The sequence below is a fragment of the Xiphophorus hellerii genome, chromosome 6 (assembly GCF_003331165.1).
Source record: "Xiphophorus hellerii strain 12219 chromosome 6, Xiphophorus_hellerii-4.1, whole genome shotgun sequence".
Classification (NCBI taxonomy): domain Eukaryota; kingdom Metazoa; phylum Chordata; class Actinopteri; order Cyprinodontiformes; family Poeciliidae; genus Xiphophorus; species Xiphophorus hellerii.
Window position 1 is genome coordinate 11,512,345 of NC_045677.1, and position 18,419 is coordinate 11,530,763.

Consider the following 18,419-nt stretch of genomic DNA (forward strand, 5'->3'; position numbering starts at 1 on the left):
ACCCCAATGACAAATAGAGGAGACAGTTAACTTGCAGATATAAAACAGATCACAAAATATTCATACCAGTAAAACTTACTTTACTACATTACATCCCCAGATTTCAATTCGTTTTATGGGATAGACCAGTATAACAGCAAAGAGGCCCTGAGCAGAATAGTTTAGGTTGAGGTGTGGTATTATTTAAAGGTCCTTTCGAAGTTAAGATCCAAATTAGCTGACAGTCTGTAGCAAGACCTGAAGATTGACATTCACAGACACTCTCTACCAAATCTGACCAAGCCTGAGCTTATTATTGTGGTGTTGCTGGTTCAGTTTTTGTCAGTGAATTAATATTTTCTTTCTTCCTGTACTAGATTGGAACACCTTTTCCTTTCCTAGATCATGAGTGGACATCAGTGGATTAATACTGAGCCTGTATATCTGGCTGCCCATTTGACCATTGACCCTAAGATACCTAAAAACAAGGTAATACAGCCACTTTTTTCACTTCTCTCTAAAACAAATACACATGTTTTGATCAGGGATCTAGTCATTGAGAGCTACTGTTCTGTAACTATTAGATGCATCCCTTCTCCACCACACCTGAAAGGCTCATTACCAGCCCCCTGCAGAGCTGGATTGCTGCTGATGAAGGAATGTAGCTATTTGATTCAGGTGTGTCGGTGCAGAGATGCATCTAGAAGTTGCAAGATAATAAACTGAAGACAGGACCTTAGCACACTTGGAATAGATCTTTATTTTGACAATGGCACCACAACAACAACAACAACAACAATAATAGTAAAGATAATAATTATAACCACAATAAAACTCTCCCTGAAAATTAGGTTTATTGGCAAAACTGAAAAATATAATCAGGGTGTTTGCAACAAGAAAATTGTACAAGAGCAATTGAAGTAGTTCAACTAATTTGACCCAAATTCAGTACTGGATCCTAATTTCAATGTCACCAGTAGTGTCAAGATTATTATTATTGTTATTATTGTTGTTGTTGTTATTGCACTACTTAAACAGGAAAAACCCATCAAGATTTAAATTTTAATTAATTTATTTAAAATGATGACTCTAACGAAAAAATCACAAGAGACATTACACTCATGCAACATCAGTAATCATCAAATATAAATGAAAAGGAAAAAAAAATCCAATAACATATTCAACAGTGCAGTCAAACAATTTAGCAGTCAAATCATTTGCATTCAGCTTTTTGACTATTTAAAATGCTTAGTATCTTTAGTAAATAATTATGAATTTGGCTATTTAATACATTTGTTTATGCTCATTCAGTGAAACAAGCTCCTCAGATGGGGCTAATTCTGAAGCTGTATTTCTCAGCCCTGAGAATATGAAGGAAACTGAGACATTTACTCATAAAGAGGTTCATCAGGAACCAGCTGGTGTCTGCAAGTCACATTTGCAGACATATATAGCAGTTAAAAGAACTGAAGATACCCTCATATAGAAATCAAAAATTTAGAGTAGTCATATAAAGATTAATTTTCTGTTGAATTTAGAGAAACTACTTGTAATGTTAGTTGCGCTAGACTATTTAATTTTTCTTTTGTTCATTGAAAACAGCTGCAAGTTGGTACATAAAAACCCCCCCCCTGAGGTTATAGAATTGTAGGTGCAACAGTTTGTGAGTTAGATATGAAGCATTTAAGGTGTGGCGAAGGACAGGAGGGAGGAGCAGAACCTTTAACAACATTTAACTCTCATCCGGTGTCTCTTGTATTGCATTCTGCACCTTCTTCCCCAAAGACTCACCTTTTTGCCTCTTCAGGGAAGATTTACACGCTAATGGAGGGCTGCACCACCAGAGGACTGTGGTTGTTCATCTTGTTACTAGGATGTAGGCGACTCTCTGCATTCAATTTGGACACAGAAAATGTCCTGCAGAGAAATGGAGACCCGGGGAGCCTGTTCGGCTTTTCTCTCGCAATGCACCAACAACTTAGACCAGAGGACAAGAGAATGTAAGAACCAAAGTATGAGTTTAGATAAAATGTATATTTGGAAATTAATTGATTTTGCATTGTTCAAGTCTAAGTCTAAGTCTTAGGTTTTTGCACCAACTGTGTTTGCTTGTGTCACTTTCTTTCCAGGTTACTAATTTTTAGACTTGCAGTTTTGCTCACTTCTTTCTTTTTAGGTTGTCTTCAGGTGAGACCAGAAGAAAATTTTTATTTTTCATGCCACATGAAGGCAGCTTGCAATCATGTTAGTAGTGTGCTTGAAAAGCTGAAATAAACTGGGGGTTAGAGCCCAGAAGTGGGCCAGGAAACACCAATTAGGAGTTCTTTAGCTCTCAGCACCTTAGATAAATTTGAAATGGTTTGCTGACGACAAAAATTGTGGACTTAATTCATAATCAGGTAGTTTACAAATTGTCTTTTTACTATGCTGTCATTTAGTTGGTTTGATGGAATGGTTGCATACATTAATACATGCATACATTTAGGGTAACCATAGGGTTATGGATCTCTGCCATTGCTGACTTGTAGGTAAAGAGTTTGATGAAGATTGAATTTTTTTCTCTTAAATTGATAATGTAGTAAAGTTTTAAATTTGCACCTCTGACGCAGAGCAGTTGTGATAGGGCAAGTAACTTCTTGAGTGACAACTTCCTTTCCTTTGTTTTGCTGAAAGGTGGTACTGCTTACTGTTGTGTACTTATTTGCATTTGATTAACAAAAACCTGAAGATTATTAAAGTGTTCCTGGAGTCTTTCATTGGCAATAAGATAAACACTAGCAAAGCTTTGAGGTATTAACCTTTGCCACTTGGGAGAGCACTAGAGGTCAGCGTGCTGCTTGATGCTCGCTTAGCTTGAGGCAAAAGAAGAGGCAGGTAATTAATTTGTCCTCGGAGTTCTCTAAGGTATTTTTGCACCAACATGTATACTGACATGTTTGGATGATACAGCTGGGTGTGCACAGTGAGTCACAACACTGTTTTTCATTCTATTCATGCCAACCTTTAGTCAGACTTGCGCGTTCCAGAGACTTTATGTCCTGAAGGGATGAATTTTCTTGTACCGACAGGAGTGGGTGGGGACCCATGAATGTCTGCTTGTGTTTTGGTCTCACATCTGCAAGATGAGGTTGTCTCCATGAGGATGTGGAAGAGAGGTTCAACTTGAAAAGGTGTTCATAGTGGAAATAAATGTAAGTTTTAGAGATGTAGGAGGGGAAGTGTGTGAGGATATGAATGTCAGTGCTGCTGCTGAAAAAAAAAAAAAGTAATTTGGAAAAAATGGGAAGAGGAGCAACTAAAGTAAACCACAAAAACCAACAGCCAGTGCAAAAGTGATTCACTAATTTACTGGGAGAAACTCTTAACATTTTATACTAAAGTTAGTTGCACATTCACTAACTTGTGCAAGTGAATATAATAGGTATATCTGAGAGAGAAATTGAATGTACAACATCTGTCCTAATCAGGATTTCTTTTTGTTCTTTCATTCTGACCAGGCATTTAACAACATGCATTGATTAATACCGAGTCCCAGTCCCAGTTCTTCATTAAAGTTCATAAAGCCACTGCCAAGAATTTTCATTATTCTTGGGATTGTAGTTTTGTGTGAACATTTATTGTTTTGTTTTTCTCTCTAAGTCACTGCTATGTTATTTTAGTTTTAGTTAGATTTGGTTTTTAGTTAGTATTTTATTCTGATAGTCTTGTTCAGTGCATTCGCAGTTACACCGTGTTCACCGTGATATACCTGTTGTGTTTTTTGTTTCAGCTCATTAACTACTACTTTCCAGATGCTTCAGTCTTTTCCATTATTCCTCATATATTTAATATATTTAATACTTCATATCTTTTTGTCCAAGCTGGAGCTTGCAATATGCTGACCCAACTTTAGCTGGGTCAGCAGTCAGCTGACCCAGCTAAAGTTCTAGCATCTCTAGTTGGTTTTCCAGATGTGCCTTTTTGGTTCTGATTAAGTCTCATTTATTCTGTTTTCATTCATTTGTTTCTGCATTCCCAGTTTTTGGATAATTTTACCTTTTAAATGAAAGTTAAAATTCTCAAGGATTCTGCCTGGACTCTACAGAGGTTCAGTTTTTAGCACTGTTGACTCTTTGTGGTGAAAGACCGAGTTATCATGTTTGAGAAGATGCCCAGAATTGTATTTGTAATCAGTATCATTACTATAGAATTGCATTTAGTTGTAACTACCAGGAGCTGTGGGGGGTGAGGGGTGGGTGGACAAATTGATATAGCCATGGTTATGTGTAAGTTTGGCTCCTGTGTTAAGAAGAAATTCAGAATAATTGTTTTCTCCTCTATTAATGGTGAGATATATTCTGTTCAATGTTTTATTTTTAATGCAAATACTATTTTTTCAAGGGATTTCTCTGAATGTGTAGAGCATCATTTCCTGTCCAATTTTCTAGAGGTCTGCTATACTCCTTCTGTTTCAGCGCATGTGATGCCCCTTTTTTAATAAACATCCAACTGCTGGTTCGTTCTGCTGCAGTAGAGAGAGACTTGATTGCTGGCAAAAGGCAACTCTTCACTCTGATTATTTATTTTGGTAGATGAATCAGGAAATGTTTAGTCTGATTCATTATCAGAGGGTGACATTTAAAAAGGTCAAACCATGGCTGTTGCATGGGTAAATCTAATTTGCTAAACTGGACTTGGTCCTTCTGTTGGGAGCAAAAGAACCAAAAAATGCCCTCAGAAAAGTTCCCTAGATGGTGGCAATGTTATCACAAAAGAAAAAGACACCTTAAGATTTTGTTGATGCTATGTGAAAGAATTGCCTTGATATGCATGTGCTTCTGTTGCAGACTGCTGGTTGGAGCGCCACAAGCCAAAGCGCTGAATAATCAGAAATCTAAGGTGACAGGAGGACTTTACAAGTGTGAAATCAGCCCCAAACCCAGTGATTGCCAAAGAATTATGTTTGATAATGATGGTAAGTTATATTCTGACTGACTTTTCTGTTTTTCCGGTTTCAACCTTTTTATCCATCCATCCATCCATCCATCCATCCATCCATCCATCCATCCATCCATCCATCCATCCATCCATCCATCCATCCATCCATCCATACATACATACATACATACATACATACATACATACATACATACATACATACATACATACATACATACATACATACATACATACATACATACATACATACATACATACAGTACAGACCAAAAGTTTGGACACACCTTCTAATTCAATGGGTTTTCTTTATTTTCATGACTATTTATAAGGCAATAAATCCCACTTATTAACCTGACAGGGCACAGCTATGAAGTGAAAACCATTTCAGGTGACTACCTCTTGAAGCTCATCAAGAAAATGCAGAGTGTGTGCAAAGCAGTAATCACAGCAAAAGGTTGCTACTTTGAAGAAACTAGAATATAAGGGGTATTTTCAGTTGTTTTACACTTTTTTGTTTAGTGCATATTTCCACATGTGATATTCATAGTTTTGATGCCTTCAGTGTGAATTTACAATGTCAATAGTCATGAAAATAAAGGAAACTCATTGAATTAAAAGGTGTGTCCAAACTTTTGGTCTGTACTGTATATGTAAACAAAAAATACAAAATCTCAGTTTTATTGTGTTGTTTATCTTTTGACTTTTGTCTGTTCTTTCATAGAAAATTTGTCAATCGAAAAGAAAGAAAATCAGTGGATGGGGGTGTCGGTCAGCAGTCAAGGGCCAGGAGGCAAAATTTTAGTGAGAATACCGTTCCAAAAAGACATTTAGATTTTTTTTCCAAACATTTATGTTCAAGGTATCAGTCAGAATCTCTTGGTCATTATGTCCTTCTCTCTCCATGGCAGACATGTGCCCATCGGTACCAGGAATTGAAATCTCAAACCCGAAACATCCTCGGCCGCTGCTATGTGCTAAGCCAAGACGTAACTCTTAAAAAATCAATGGAAGATGGAGTGGAAGATGGAGGCAACTGGCATTTTTGTAAAGGTCGGAACCCGGGCCATCAGCTGTTTGGTTCCTGCCAGCAGGGCGTCTCTGTTGCATTCGACATGGAACACCGCTATTTCATCTTTGGAGCTCCAGGAGCTTATGACTGGAAAGGTATCGTTTTTAGGTTAAACTTGCCACAGGCTACAAGACGTTGAAACAGTTTTTAAACAGTGCTTTTAGTTAGTTTTTAAATACCAACTGAAAGCTCTTTTGTCTTTATTGTGCTTCTTATGCTTGCTTTTATTCTTTGTATAACTTTGCTTTTTGTTGTACAGAGTGCTGTGATTTTATATCTGTGAAAATGACTTATTTACCTACATACTGTACATACTTACTTTAGGCACCAGGACAGTTGAACAGATAGGATTTTTTTTCACTATAATTTATGTTTTGGAGTAATTATATATTTTTGAAAATCGATTAATTATTTTGATTGTTTCAACCATTGAAGAATATGGGTCTTAAGTAATAGCAGGATGTTGTCAGCATATAAATAAATTTTATGTTTGATTTGGTTAATTTAATTGGCATTCCTTTTATAAGAGTGTTTTGACAAAATGCTTCTGCAAGGGGTTCAGTAAAAATGGAAAACTAGGATGGAAAGAGATGTTTTTGGCTCAATATGCACAGCTCCCAGTTCCCATGGAGACAAATAAAGTTTTATCTTATCATTACAAAAGAATTTGTGACAGATTCATTTTTGTGATAAAGCTGCAGTATGAAACTTTTATTTAAAAAAAAGTTTTTTTTTACATATTTGTTCAAATTTCCACCATGTCGTGACAACATAATACATAAGCTGTGAAAAGATCGAACTCCTCCCAGTGCTACTGTTGCTGTCTTGAGAAATTCACAGCTTCAAGTAAAAAACAACCAATCAGAGCCAGGGGGAGGGTCTTAGTGTTGTCAATTAACCTCATGTACTTGATGTGCTAAAGGTGGATGAACATCTTACTGTTTACTGTTTATCCACCGTCACCGGTGGCCAGGCTAACTAGCCTTTGGGCTCATGGCGGGCTCTGCTGTCAGGAACAAGCTGAGAGCAAGAGGGAGAGATGTGAGCAGAGTGTACACAAGCTTGATTGACAGTACTATGACACCCCCCACCCCCTTTCTGCCCTTGATTGGTTGTTTCTGGTTAGTGCTGGGAACACAGGGAAAAGGCAGAGGAGCAAATTTTTTTCACAGATTGTTCATCTCATACCATAGTCATGACATTGTGGCGGTTTTAACAAATGTGTAAAAAAAAAAGATTGTAAAAGTTACACACTGCAGTCTTGAGAGTTTAGTAGACTTTTGTAAAACATCAACTAATCTTGTCTCTTCTCTCCTTTGGTATACTTGTTTTTTTCTTTTAACTAAGGCTTGGTGCGCATGGAGCAAAGGAACGACACTCTTTTTGACCTGGGTTTATATGACGAGGTGCCATTGGAAACGGGAGGTGAGAAGGCGAAAAGACCCAGTGACGTCCCTACTCCTGACAACAGCTACTTGGGTAAAATACTTGTGTTTTTATCCTTATGCCAGTTATACATTTTTTATTAGCTGATTTACCTTCCATGTTGTAAATCGTAACTATTTTGAACTCTGTTTTAGGTTTCTCCATGGCCGTTGGACAAGCTTTGACCAACAAGGGTCAGCTGACGGTGGTGGCAGGAGCTCCCAGAACTAACTTCACTGGAGCTGTGATTCTGCTAAAGAAAGGCTCTACGGCTCGAGGAGACATGCTAGCGGAGTTCACGCTTGAAGGGGAGGGCCTGTCTTCCTCCTTTGGATACGATCTGACTGTACTGGATCTCAACAAGGATGGGTAAGAGTCCAGATTGACCCACAGATAGCTCACTTCTGCTCTCACTTTAATTTTGACTGTCCTCTTCTGAGTCTGTGATCTTCTTGTTCGTTAGCTGGGATGACATAGTTGTTGGAGCCCCTCAGTATTTTGAGAAGGACTCGGAAATTGGAGGAGCTGTCTATGTTTACATCAACAAGGCTGGAAAGTGGAACGAAGTCAAACCAACAAGAATAGATGGACCTGCAGATTCCATGTTTGGCCTCGCCGTGGAAAACCTTGGCGATATCAACCAGGACGGTTACCATGGTAAGGAGGCATAATTTGTGTGCCTGTATGTGTGCAGTTGTTGACGCCCTTTATGTTGTAAAGATGCTCAAGCATACTGCCTTGCTGTCAGATTTTGCAGTCGGAGCTCCTTATGAAGACAACGGGGCAGGAAAGGTCTACATTTTCCATGGATCAGCCACAGGAGGATTCAGAAAAAAAGCCACACAGGTGTGGAAACTAGTACAATCCCTTTCTAAATCTTCCAATTTGAGACTCTCCCTCAGCGTGTTGCAATGGATAATTAGGAAGAGGCCAAAACATATTTGGTGTAGATCAAACTATTTTTAAAGGACTTTTATGTAGGAATTTCCTAATTCTCATTTAAAGTTATATATATACCTAAAATCATGTCCAAATGGGCATTTTTCCAGTGGGACTGTTCTTTTTATAGATAGTTGACACAAAGCTATCTTTCTGTTTTTTATCTACATTGCACATTTTCAAGATGTCTTTGAAAGATTTTGTCAAATTAAAATAAATATTTTAAACTTTTAGAAGACAAAATATTCTATTTAGTATTTTTTTCCCCATTGGACACCAAATACATACATGTCTCTTTTTATCCAGTAGGTAACCCACACCTTCACAAAACTTGTGTTTTAGGTTTTGTCCAGCAAGTCGGGAGTGAGGCAGTTTGGCTATTCATTAGCAGGCAACATGGACCTGGATAAGAACTCGTATCCAGACCTGGCTGTTGGATCCCTCTCAGACTCTGTCTTTATCTATAAGTGAGAAAGTTAAAGCTGATGCACTGATGCATTGCTATGACCTAGCGCCGATTAACAATATTTACAGAGATGCTCACTGAATTGTTTCTCAACAGAACCCGACCAGTTGTTAGCATTGAGAAGGATATCACTATTACACCAAAAAAAATTGACCTCACCAAGAAGAACTGTCCTGAAGGTGTCTGGTAAGTCCGTCTGTCTCGTCTTTCAACATCATCCTAGCAAAGACCTAATAATTACTGGCAATTCTAACTTAGTTATATAAATCTAATCTGTTACAAAATTATGTACTTTTTATAAAATCTTCCAGAAATACTGCTAGAAATATTACTTAGTCTTTCTTAAATTCGGTTTTGTCTCTTTCCCTTTTTCACATTTCTGTGTTGCCACGATTGTAGATTTGTTCAAATTGACTAAATACAATCCTAAAACAAATCTCTGAACTTGTGTTTAGTAAATATGGTTTAAAACTAATAAGATGTCTATTTTCTTATAGCAAAAGATTTTGACAGGAATTCTTTTCCATGGTATTTCATGCTACTTTGTGCCAATATCTAATTTTATACCTAATATGTGCTTTTAACTTTTAGACATGTAAAAATCTGCTTAAACATAAACTTGCCAGAGATACTGTATGTCAGATTTTAGTTTAACTTTTTGTTCTCACAGCCTGAAAGTTGAAGCATGCTTCCGCTACACTGCTGGCGCACAGAGCTCTTCTACCCCGCTGAGTGAGCAGAACCTCATTTTCCTTTCAAATCATTTTGCTAAAACAGTTATCTTTATTACATTTTCACAATGTAGATATCAGCAGTATGAAATGAAAAACGTGTTTGCCTCCTTGTATATTTGCACCGTTTTTGTTTTTTAGTCAAGCCTAAATGTTTCATTCAGCATTTCTATGGACTGGCGAGTCTTATTATGCAAGCAAACAACCGTACCTAATTACTTCTCTTCAAGAAATCACTTATGGACAACCATTTTGTCGACACGAAGCACGCCAAAAGATCGCAAACCGCAACACAGATTGGCATAATCCCTCAACCTAGAGAAATTCAAGAGCAAAGAATGTGTTGAATAGATCCCCAAGGCTTTGGGACATCAGTGAACCATAGCAGAAGCCAGGATGCACAAATGAAACAAACAGGCTGCACAGTTGGTAGCACTGATGCCTTACAGCAAGAAGGTCCGGGGTTCGAACATGACTGTCAGGTTAATTAGTCTCTCTAAACTCTCCTTAGGTGTGGGTGTGGGCATGCATGGTTGTTTGCCCTGTTTGTCTGACCCCTCGAGGGATAAGCGTGTAAGATAATGGATGGATGGAAAAAAAAACAAAAAAAAAAAACATAGAACAGTACTGAATCAAGTGGCAGACCCAAACAAATTAACTACGGGAGTGCATCCATAACTTATCCAGGAAGTCACAAAAGAACCATGAACCATGATCCCATTAGTCAAGGTCCATGATTCAACAATAAGAGAGACAATGACAACTATAAGAGAGTGCCAAGAGCAAAACAACATCCAAAACAACTGACCCAAAGAACCCAAAAGCCTGCATCATATAAAAAAAGTTATATATATATATTTTTGATGCGTCACATCAAACATATCTTGTTGACTCCAAAGACTTTAGTGAAATTATTATCTGGTCTGACTAAACATGAGATGAACTTATTGGAAAGTATATTTTCTGTTACATTTTGTTACAAACTAACAGCATTTCAGAAAAAAACATCATACCCACTATTAAACATAATGGTAGCAATTACCCTCCTCAGTTGTAAATTTCTTTAACTGTACAGTATTATTTTTCTGATGTTGTAAATTAGCCCTTACTGTACAGTCTATCATTCTTATTTTGTGTGAATTTGCACATAAATATCTTTTTCCTGTGCCGCATCCCCTCTTGTGTTGCATTTAGGGATGGAGTACAATTTTGAAGTGGATGCTGATCGCAAGAAAAACAATCTTGAGCCCAGGGGGGCATTTACAGATCTGGAAAATCTGTCTGCTGGGACCATTACCATGGATGCAAAAGAGCCACAAAAATGTGTCACTCGTACTCTTGTCATGAAGGTATTCATCTATGCATGTCTTTCTCTGTTGCTTATCTAAAAATGTATTGTGTGACATGACAAATATCGTGCGATGTTCCCCTCTTAACAGGACAATATTAAGGACAAGCTACGTGGGCTCCCCATCGACGTGTCTGTGAACATCCAGAATGCTAAACGTAAACGAAGACAGGCCCAAGTCGCTCAACTTGCACCTGTCCTGGATCCCAAAGACGTAGAACCATTTCGATCAAACGTACGTTTGCATATTCCCGTTGTATATGTGAAATAATCACGCCTCGCTTTAATAGTGCTTCTGATGTGCATCAACATGCTTGCAGGTGGCATTTTTGAAAGATGGATGTGGCGACGATGATGTGTGCGCTAGCAACCTGATGCTAGAATATCGCTATGTCTACAAGGACGGAGACAACGTTCATTCTTTAGAAATGTAAGAGGATCAGATATAACCAATCCTAAGTCTAGGAAGGTTGTTTTTTCTACTGAAGCAAAGAAAGCTACACTGATCACCATATGGGCTGTTGATATTTGCCTGTAATTCAATGTGTTTAAAGGGAAAATGGAGTACCAGTGATCTCGCTAAGTGGCCAAAAAAGCGCTGCCCTGGAAGTGACAGTGACCAATTCAAAGGGAGAAGATGCATATGAAGCTTTTGTGGTTGCTAACTTCCCCAGATCTGTGACCTACGCTGCATACATACCTAATGCTGGAGTGAGTTTCTCTTATCTGATAATCAGTCTGTACTTTCTGGTACTAAATGGTGAGTTGTCATTGATTGCAGCAAGTTTCCTGCAAACCAAACCAAAATGGATCTAAGGTCGACTGTGATGTTGGGAACCCTTTCAAACGTGACTCAAAGGTGAGACAAAGTTACTTTGAGCTTCTATGCAGCACCTATTTAAGTTTAAATAATGTAGAAACCCATTCAATAAATTTTTATTTTATTGAAAAGTCTATTTCAGGAAGTTTATTAGTAAGTGAACACATGAGTTCTTGAAAGCCTTTATTTCTGTTATTATGATTTTCCACTTACATCTAATGAAAATATGATATCTAAAATTAGAATATTAAATAAAAGAAAAACATGTATGTTTTTTGCCTGCTTTCAGGATGTTATTTTAAAAGGTCCTTTTAACCTGTCAAACAAGTCTCATCATACTGTAATTTATTTAATATACGTGTTTGCTTATAGACAACCTTCTACATCCTGTTCGATATCACTAACACGACCGAAGTGGAAATTGAGCTCAAGTTAAAAACGTAAGTGTCTGATTCTGCTTCCGTAAACCTTTGGGTAGCTTTTAGTTCACTTCTTTTAGCATAGATCTTGTGTACATTTTTATCAGGACAAGTACGCAGCAGAATCTGGCGAATGTGAAAGCAAAGGCCAAGGTGGCCATCACTCTGACGCTGTCCTTATCGGGGTAAGACATTTTCACATGGAAGAAACACAGTCATGTACTAATTCAGCCAACTGACCGCAAACTGCTTTCTTTCCAGGCAAGTTGAACCATCTCAGGTCTACTACAATGGAGAGGCCAAAAGAGTGACGGACGTTAAGGCTGAAAGTGACATTGGCCCTGCCATCAAACACTGGTTCACTGTGAGTATAGAAAAGAGTCCACCCCGTCTGATGCCACAAACTTGTACGTTTAAAAAAATAAAATAAAAAAGCTGATAATTGTTTCATACAAACAGACATTTACCCCTCTGGTCATGTGTAAAAAACATTCAAATAAATTGAGCTTTACTTGCAAGTTGTTAATTCTAAGCATAACCTTGCCTTTTTTGTACTTACAATACCCTTATATATTCAGTGATGTCATGCCAAATTTTAGTCTTACATATTTTCGAGGTATGAACTGATGTTCCCATTAAAACAGATAATCAACCGAGGAAAGCGACTGAAAGACATTGGACAAGCCACCCTTTACATAGAGTGGCCAAAGATGACAGACAAAAACAATCATCTGCTCTACCTGATGACGATCAGCTCCACAGGACTGAAGGAGATAAAGTGCTTTCCCAAAGAGGAGATCAACCATCTTGGAAAGGTGAGAAAAAAGATGAATCAAGCAGAAGACCACTGTACGGACTAGTTAGACCGAGTTGAGAAATGATTGTGAACCAAGTCCAGAGGTGTGGTATCGGATCTGGAAATGATCTGGAATCTGACCAGACCATTTCCAGATCGTCTATCTGGGAGGTAATTGGAGGGGCTGTGGTTAAAGGTTTCTTGGTGGCGACAGTCAAATGTGTCTCTTAGGAGGACATAATAAGAAAGCCATGATATCCATCCAACCAGACATGTTGGATGTACTTCAAAAGATCCGAGGTGAAGTGCTCAGCTGAGAGGGTTTGGACGTCTGACTGGAAGGTTCCTTGGTCGGATCTCTCTGGATTTGTTTTGTCCAGCTTACTGGGAGGACTCATATTTCATTGTTCTATTATTTGGGTCAATGGCGGTAGGAGTTTGTTGGGGTGCAGGTTTGAATACCTGCTCTGTCTCTGTTGTTGTGTCCTTGAGCAAGACATTTCACCTGCCCTGCCTTCTGCTGGTGGTCAGAGGGTTTGGTGGCACTGGTTCATGGGAGCCTCACTTATGCCAGACTGCCTCAGGGCAGCTTAGGCTACAATCCAGTAGCTTGTCATCATCAGTGTGTGAATGTGTGAGTAAATAGATGAATGGCTGAATCTAGCAGAAAGCACTTTCAGGTCTTGACAAAGCTCTATACAAGCAGTTAAATATGCTAAATTTAGTATTTAGCATATTTAACAGCTATCAGTGTTCGGAAATTTCTGAGATCCTCCAAGAAAAGACGGACAACTTAGAAAAGTGAAGTTTGGACTCCCACCTCGGACATTTAATCATTCAAATGGCTCCGATGAGACAGTAAAACGACTTGGTCTTCATCTGCCTATTTGTCTGTTTTCAAATGTCAAAAGATTGAAGTATAATTTTGTGTTTAATACATGGATTACACCGGGTTACAAAAAAATTTTTTTGGAAGTTGTCTATGTTTTTTCAACTAAATTAGGACTATTTTGCATGGCTGAATCCTAAAATAACATTCACTTTTCTCAGTCAGGTCAGATTTTTATTCTTATTCGATTCAAAGAAATCCAATCTTCTGACTAAATGGATGACATTTTTATAACATTATTAGTTAATTTTTCTTAATATTTCTCACCCAAAAAATAAAGAAATAAAAAGATTCTAACAGAGTGTATTAAGTAAATGACACAAACTTGGATTTCTGTAAATTGAGTAATAAACACTGATAAGGGTAAGTACATGCAAGTTGAAAATTAAATCTTCGTTGTGCAAAATTCAGGATATGAACTTCTGTTTCTTCGAACAACTCGTGTGCTCGGCAGCAGGGATATCTCATCGGTAATCAGCCATCATGACTGCATCCCAGCATCCCAAACTAATACGTGGCTTAGCTCAGAAAGTTGACCCGATTGAGCAAAACCAATGTGATTTTTGGATTCAGCACATAAAAATTACCCTAAAACCTCAGACATTATTATTTTTGGCTGTTGGCCAGTGTTATTCCCACTGACTGAATACATGTTAAGGTAAGAACAAAGAATAATTATAATTTATGTGTTTTTTTTTTGTCTTCTTTAAGAAATCGGTTAACAGAAAAAGAAGAGACATTACCAAAGGAATCAATGGGACGATTTCATTCTTCACCGGAGAAAAGAAGCACGAGACTTTGGTATTACAACACAAGCACTTTCTTCTCTTCAGACTTTAAATACTATATTTAACATACACTCCCCACCAGTAAGAGTAATGACACAATGATCTGTTTGTTTACAGTCGTGTGGCAGTGGAGCAAAATGTGTGACAATGAAGTGCCTCCTGGGGGACTTCGACTACAAGGCGACCATCACTCTGAGCTCTCGCCTGTGGAATAACACTTTCGTAGGGGTATGAAAGACGGACTATTATGTTTGTTCCACTAGGGATTTAAGATGAGCTGCAGGTTGTCTGGTCTTTAAGAATGAAATTTGCTTATTTTGTGTGGATTATGTGAAATTAAAACCTTTTGTTAGTCTTATTTGACTTGCAGTTGTAGATTCTTTTTGTTGAGCCTATGCTAACATAAGCTTTATTTACTGATTTTAATTATGTTCTTCGATTGTTTTTAGAACAATTAAAGTTAAGCTTGAAAAAGCATCTGTCCTGAATCTGTGCAAGAGAAAGAAAATGCCTATATTCAGTCATAAAGTCCGTGTTTCTGTGCACCAGCGCACATAAACCTGACCTTCTCCCTTTTCCTTAAATGAAGGAATATTCAGACTTCAATTATGTGGATGTGATGGTGAAGGCGTCGCTACATGTTAACAGCTCGACAAAAATAACAATGGAGGAGGGTGCTGAGACCCAGGTAAGGGCACACAAGTAGAAAATTATTTGTGTGTCACTGTTGGACCCAAAACAGAAACATGAGTCAGGAGAATGGACATAGAAATGTTTTTAAGCAATCCCGACACTGTAGGACCTTAAAATGAAAATTATTAAATGAAATGATTCTTTCTTGGACTCTGTATTACAACTAAGTTTGACTTGAATTATATACATAGCACCTTTCAAAAGTAGTCATGCCCCTTTAATTTGTAGGCATTGTAACCACAAAGCGTACTGTATTTTACATAATAGATCATTACAAAATTGTGTATAATTATACTTTATAATTAGTTGTGTAATTATAAATTGGAACAAGTTACCTAAGTTAGTAAAAAGGTATTTTAAATGGTAATTTAATCTGTGCATCCATCTATTGTGTATACATTTGTTCAAAGAAAGAAAAATAATTTGGTGTTTTTTTGCTTCTGCTCAGTAAAACAAACACAAAATTTTGACAAAAAAAAAAAAAAGTTGTAAATCTCTGCAATTCTTAAACATCGAAGGTTTTTCACATATTTAGTTTCTTAAAAGGTGCACAGTTACTTAATGTTTTCCATTTTGTTGGTCCAGAAAAGAGCTTTAGTATTTACGGGGGGAAAATGGGATATGTGGCTCACGGTTTGTCTGAAAACATTTGCTGTGTAACCACATTTAATGAGTAAGTACAGCAAAGTTGCCTGTTATTGTTTTACCAATTTTTTCTTTATTTTAAGAAGATTATAATTTCGTCAGAAAAAAACCGTATCCACACTACTGTATGAATACATCGTATGATTGCCTCATACGATGTATTCATATGAGGCAGTCATACGATATTAGATATTTTTTTTAATTTAAAAAATAAAAAATGTGTGGCACATTCACAAACATACCAAGAGGTGGCAGTCCACCACACCTGACAGTCCAGGCACGGCCAGCATTAGTCAGAGAGGCAGACAAAAAGCCCACGGTAATTCTGATGTGAAGGAGCTACAGATATTTGGAGCTCAGAATCTGTTGAGAGACTTGTGATCTCTACAAATTAGCATTTAATAACAAGCTATTCAGGACTGATAGGGAAAAGTGATGGCGATAAATACAGAGAAGTCCTGGAAAATATCTGTTTATACACACACATACGTATATACTGTATGTATTCCACATTATCAGATAACCTCATACTAATGTTCTTGCTTTTTCTGTCATGATTTCCAGGTGAGGTTGTCCGTGTTTCCAGAGAGACGTTCGGCTCGGTACGGAGGAGTGGCGTGGTGGATCATTTTTCTGTCCATCCTGTTGCTCCTGCTGTTGCTGGCCCTGCTGGCTTTCCTTCTTTGGAAGGTATGAATAAAACACTTTATCACCGTCAACAATTGGCAGACATAAAAGCGCTTTGCAATAACGTTTTTATTGACGTGCCTCATTTTAGTGTGGAGTCTTTAAGAAAAACAAGGAGGGTTCATCAGACAAAGAGAAGCTGACATCAAACACATAAAAAGTCAGAGGTGAGATTTCATGGTTTTGTCTTACATTGGCCTTTCTTGGCACAGTCGTGCTACTTCCCATTACAACTGCATCTCATCACATTACAGTGTCAAAGTTAATGCAAAAAGTGAAACAGGTTCATTGCAGTTTTTTTTTTTTTTCTGTTAAATCGACTATTATGGGCTTGCAATAAAATTTGCAAGCCAGTTTCTCAGAAAAACTGAATACAATAAATGAGTTTTTGCTCTGGTGTCTCATCTTTGTCCTGACAAAACTTCATAGATTGTCTGTGGGATTTGGGTGAGGTGGCTAATCAACAAAGTGACAAAATGGTCAATAAAGCATTGTTGGCTGGTGTCTCGTCGTATTGGAAAATAAAATTCATACTGTAGAATGGGCTTTAATTTAGAATCCTCTCAAAGCTGCAGTTATCCATATTCGTAGAGCAATTGTTTCCTTCCACTCAACATTTCAATTAATATTACTGGATACAGCAGTTGTGACGGCCAGCATTTTTAGCTTACCCTCCTTATGGAGGATGTCAGTGACTGTCCCGATGTTATGGAGGCCATAACATTTCTATTCTCCTGTTCTTTTGTTCTTATGTAACATTTTTATGTTCTGAGAATTGAGCTGAATTTTGGGTCTTCGTGTATATTTATTTGAATGTGACTGCTAGAATAAACTTCTGTTATATATAAATACATATTGAGATACGTTTGGATTATTGTATGACTTAAGCTAACATTTTTGACAAGAAATTACCCCCTGCCCCCAAAAAAGGTTTTATTAGTAACATTAATTTAAGAGAGGGAAGATCAGACAAAGAGACTGGCTTATTGGTTTAAATATCAATACAGATCATCTTTTAGCTCGTTCTGTTTCAATTTAACACCAACTGACTTGGTCTGTATGAAAGTCTTGTGTTCATTAGGATTTAAAATGTTTTCTTCTCTTCACAGGGCACCAAAGATGGAAGTACATCATTTTCAAATGTTACCAAACAGAGCCAGGTTCACAACACTGGATCAGATGAAAGAAAAACCTTTGAGAAATCAAAAAGTGTGGATAACGTTGCATGTATAATTCTTAATGTATAAAGAGTCATATTTTTGGTGGGTCTTGTTTTTGTACATTGAGAGATGAAAATTTGGAAATACAATATATTTTTGAAAATTAAGGTATTGAGGATCAAATATGAAACGTGGTTGTTGGGGTTTGGGAGGGCTTTTTAAATTAAATTTATGAGAAACACTGCACTGCATCAGAGCCAAAAGCAACGGGTTCTCATGTAGTGCAGATAGCACTTAGTTTGGCAGCTGTAAAGAAAAGTTTTTATATTTTTAAAGGAATTTCTTCTGCTCTTGCAAAGACTATTTTCAAGCCAATAAGCAAGAAGTGTAAATACTCATGATGAAACCAAAATGCAACCTTTCCCCAGCATACAGTTTGTATTACCAGATCACGCATTTGTATTCTCCAGTGCAGATGACAATTTGCCATAGTTTTTATTTCTAGACAGAGTTGTGTATGTGTTGCCATACAGTAAACGTTTGTCTAATACACAACTGCCAGATATGTTGAGTTCAAATGAATGTTTTTTTTTATACTTTTGAATAAAATGTTAATTTTCTTGTGTT

At 37.4% G+C, this 18,419-nt stretch overlaps 1 protein-coding gene across 2 annotated transcripts; it reads left to right on the top strand.

Moving 5' to 3' along the window:
• Positions 1-1,638: 1,638 nt before the first annotated feature.
• LOC116721840 (integrin alpha-6-like) lies at positions 1,639-18,412 on the top strand. Of its 2 annotated transcripts, XM_032565836.1 has the most exons (26): positions 1,639-1,979; positions 4,806-4,933; positions 5,639-5,718; positions 5,826-6,081; positions 7,334-7,465; positions 7,567-7,780; positions 7,875-8,068; positions 8,160-8,257; positions 8,693-8,817; positions 8,913-9,002; positions 9,487-9,548; positions 10,742-10,896; positions 10,987-11,130; positions 11,216-11,325; positions 11,450-11,606; positions 11,677-11,754; positions 12,088-12,155; positions 12,242-12,319; positions 12,396-12,498; positions 12,779-12,949; positions 14,531-14,620; positions 14,725-14,835; positions 15,197-15,295; positions 16,510-16,635; positions 16,724-16,799; positions 17,742-18,412. In XM_032565836.1, the coding sequence occupies exons 1-25, from the start codon at positions 1,654-1,656 to the stop codon at positions 16,787-16,789; spliced, it is 3,261 nt and encodes a 1,086-aa protein (XP_032421727.1). In that variant the 5' UTR covers positions 1,639-1,653; the 3' UTR covers positions 16,790-16,799; positions 17,742-18,412. The 2 variants fall into 2 exon arrangements, with proteins under 2 accessions (XP_032421727.1, XP_032421728.1); XM_032565837.1 differs by lacking the exons at positions 14,531-14,620; positions 14,725-14,835; positions 15,197-15,295; ... (1 more) ...; positions 16,724-16,799; positions 17,742-18,412 and adding an exon at positions 13,162-13,200 and having other exon boundaries at positions 1,717-1,979.
• The last annotated feature ends 7 nt before the right edge of the window (positions 18,413-18,419 follow it).

Bases quoted from the DNA above. Each gene is read 5' to 3' on its own strand.
- LOC116721840 (XM_032565836.1), top strand. From the start codon at position 1,654: ATGAAGCATTTAAGGTGTGGCGAAGGACAGGAGGGAGGAGCAGAACCT. The intron at 9,003-9,486 runs GTAAGTCCGTCT...TTGTTCTCACAG, and splicing joins AACTGTCCTGAAGGTGTCTG to CCTGAAAGTTGAAGCATGCT. The intron at 12,499-12,778 runs GTGAGTATAGAA...CCATTAAAACAG, and splicing joins CCATCAAACACTGGTTCACT to ATAATCAACCGAGGAAAGCG.